Source organism: Trypanosoma theileri, assembly GCF_002087225.1.
Source record: "Trypanosoma theileri isolate Edinburgh chromosome Unknown TM35_Tth_45_V1, whole genome shotgun sequence".
Taxonomy (NCBI): domain Eukaryota; phylum Euglenozoa; class Kinetoplastea; order Trypanosomatida; family Trypanosomatidae; genus Trypanosoma; species Trypanosoma theileri.
The window spans coordinates 67,402-68,566 of record NW_021639887.1 but is presented as its reverse complement, the minus strand read 5'-3'; the positions used below and the strand labels follow the sequence as shown (position 1 = coordinate 68,566).

Genomic DNA, 1,165 nt, shown 5'->3' with positions numbered 1-1,165 from the left:
AATCCGTCCTTCTGCAGATTCAAGGGAACTAACAGAGTTGTTCGTTACCGGAGTACTTGATGGGGTACCGTCTCCTTTTAAGGTTTGCTCAACAACCTGAGTTCCTGTTCTACGTTTATTTTCAGAATCACCTGTTAACTTTTCGTGATCACTTTGGGATACTTCTTGCTCTTGATGCGAATTCGTAGTGACTTGGTTAACTTCTCTCCCACTAGGATCACCAGGAGTATCGGGACCCGGTTTACCTGAAGCAGGTTTTGTGGGTTCTGCAGCCTTAGTAGCATTACCAGACGTATCGCAAGAATCAATCTTAACAAAAAAAGGAGGAACACCAACATAAGTCACACAATTACTGGACTCAGAAGCTTTAGGACTATCAGCCCATACTAACCCACAAGCACAACAGAGTGTAAGAGGTAATAAAAAGAGCAGGTAACACCTCACCATTACAACCTTTGCCATTGTTGTTGTTTACTTCAATAAACTAATACAAGAAAGAAAGAGGAAGAGAGAAAGTTTACACAGCCAGTGAGTGGATGTTAGGCACAAATACTCACAGTGGAAAAGAGAGAGAGGGAGAAGCAGTAATTGCAAAGTAAAACAACAAAAAGGAATATTCCGCTTGTATGATATTATTTATCCGAGAAAAGAAAAAAAAAAGAGAACACACAATACCCAAATAAAAGAGAGAGCCAAACACACACACACAATATCCCATGGCTCTAGTTTATGTATTAAATTACTGCACACACACATATGTGTGTACTAGCAAGAAATGTATACCGTCAGTGAGCAGAACAGTCCAGTTTTCTACACACACACTACGGGAAAAGCAAGTAATGGAATTATTAGAAAAAAGAACACACACACATAAAAGTAAAAGTAAAAGAAAAGATATTCGAATTGAAAGAGAAAGCTGGTAAACAGATTATTAGTTTATTCACCCATGGGGGATGTACGCAAATATGATTATGTTAGTTTAACTATTATTATTATTTGTCCTCAAGTGAGACCCACTGTTCAGTACACTGTAACGGAGACCAACACAGCCACAATCAGTAGCGGTACACGCATCCACACAGGACTGACACTGCTGTCAACATTAGCCTTGTTCTGTAATGCGGAGGTGATGGTGTTGATATCTGCGTTGGGTACAGGTGCAGGA

General features: G+C 39.8%; 1 protein-coding gene across 1 annotated transcript; it reads right to left on the bottom strand.

Moving 5' to 3' along the window:
- On the bottom strand, nt 1-462 carry TM35_000451190 (uncharacterized protein; the record flags this gene model as incomplete). Its single annotated transcript, XM_029030216.1, has 1 exon — nt 1-462. A coding segment is annotated over one exon (462 nt), but the record flags the coding sequence as incomplete, so codon positions are not given.
- Between the last annotated feature and the right edge of the window lie 703 nt (nt 463-1,165).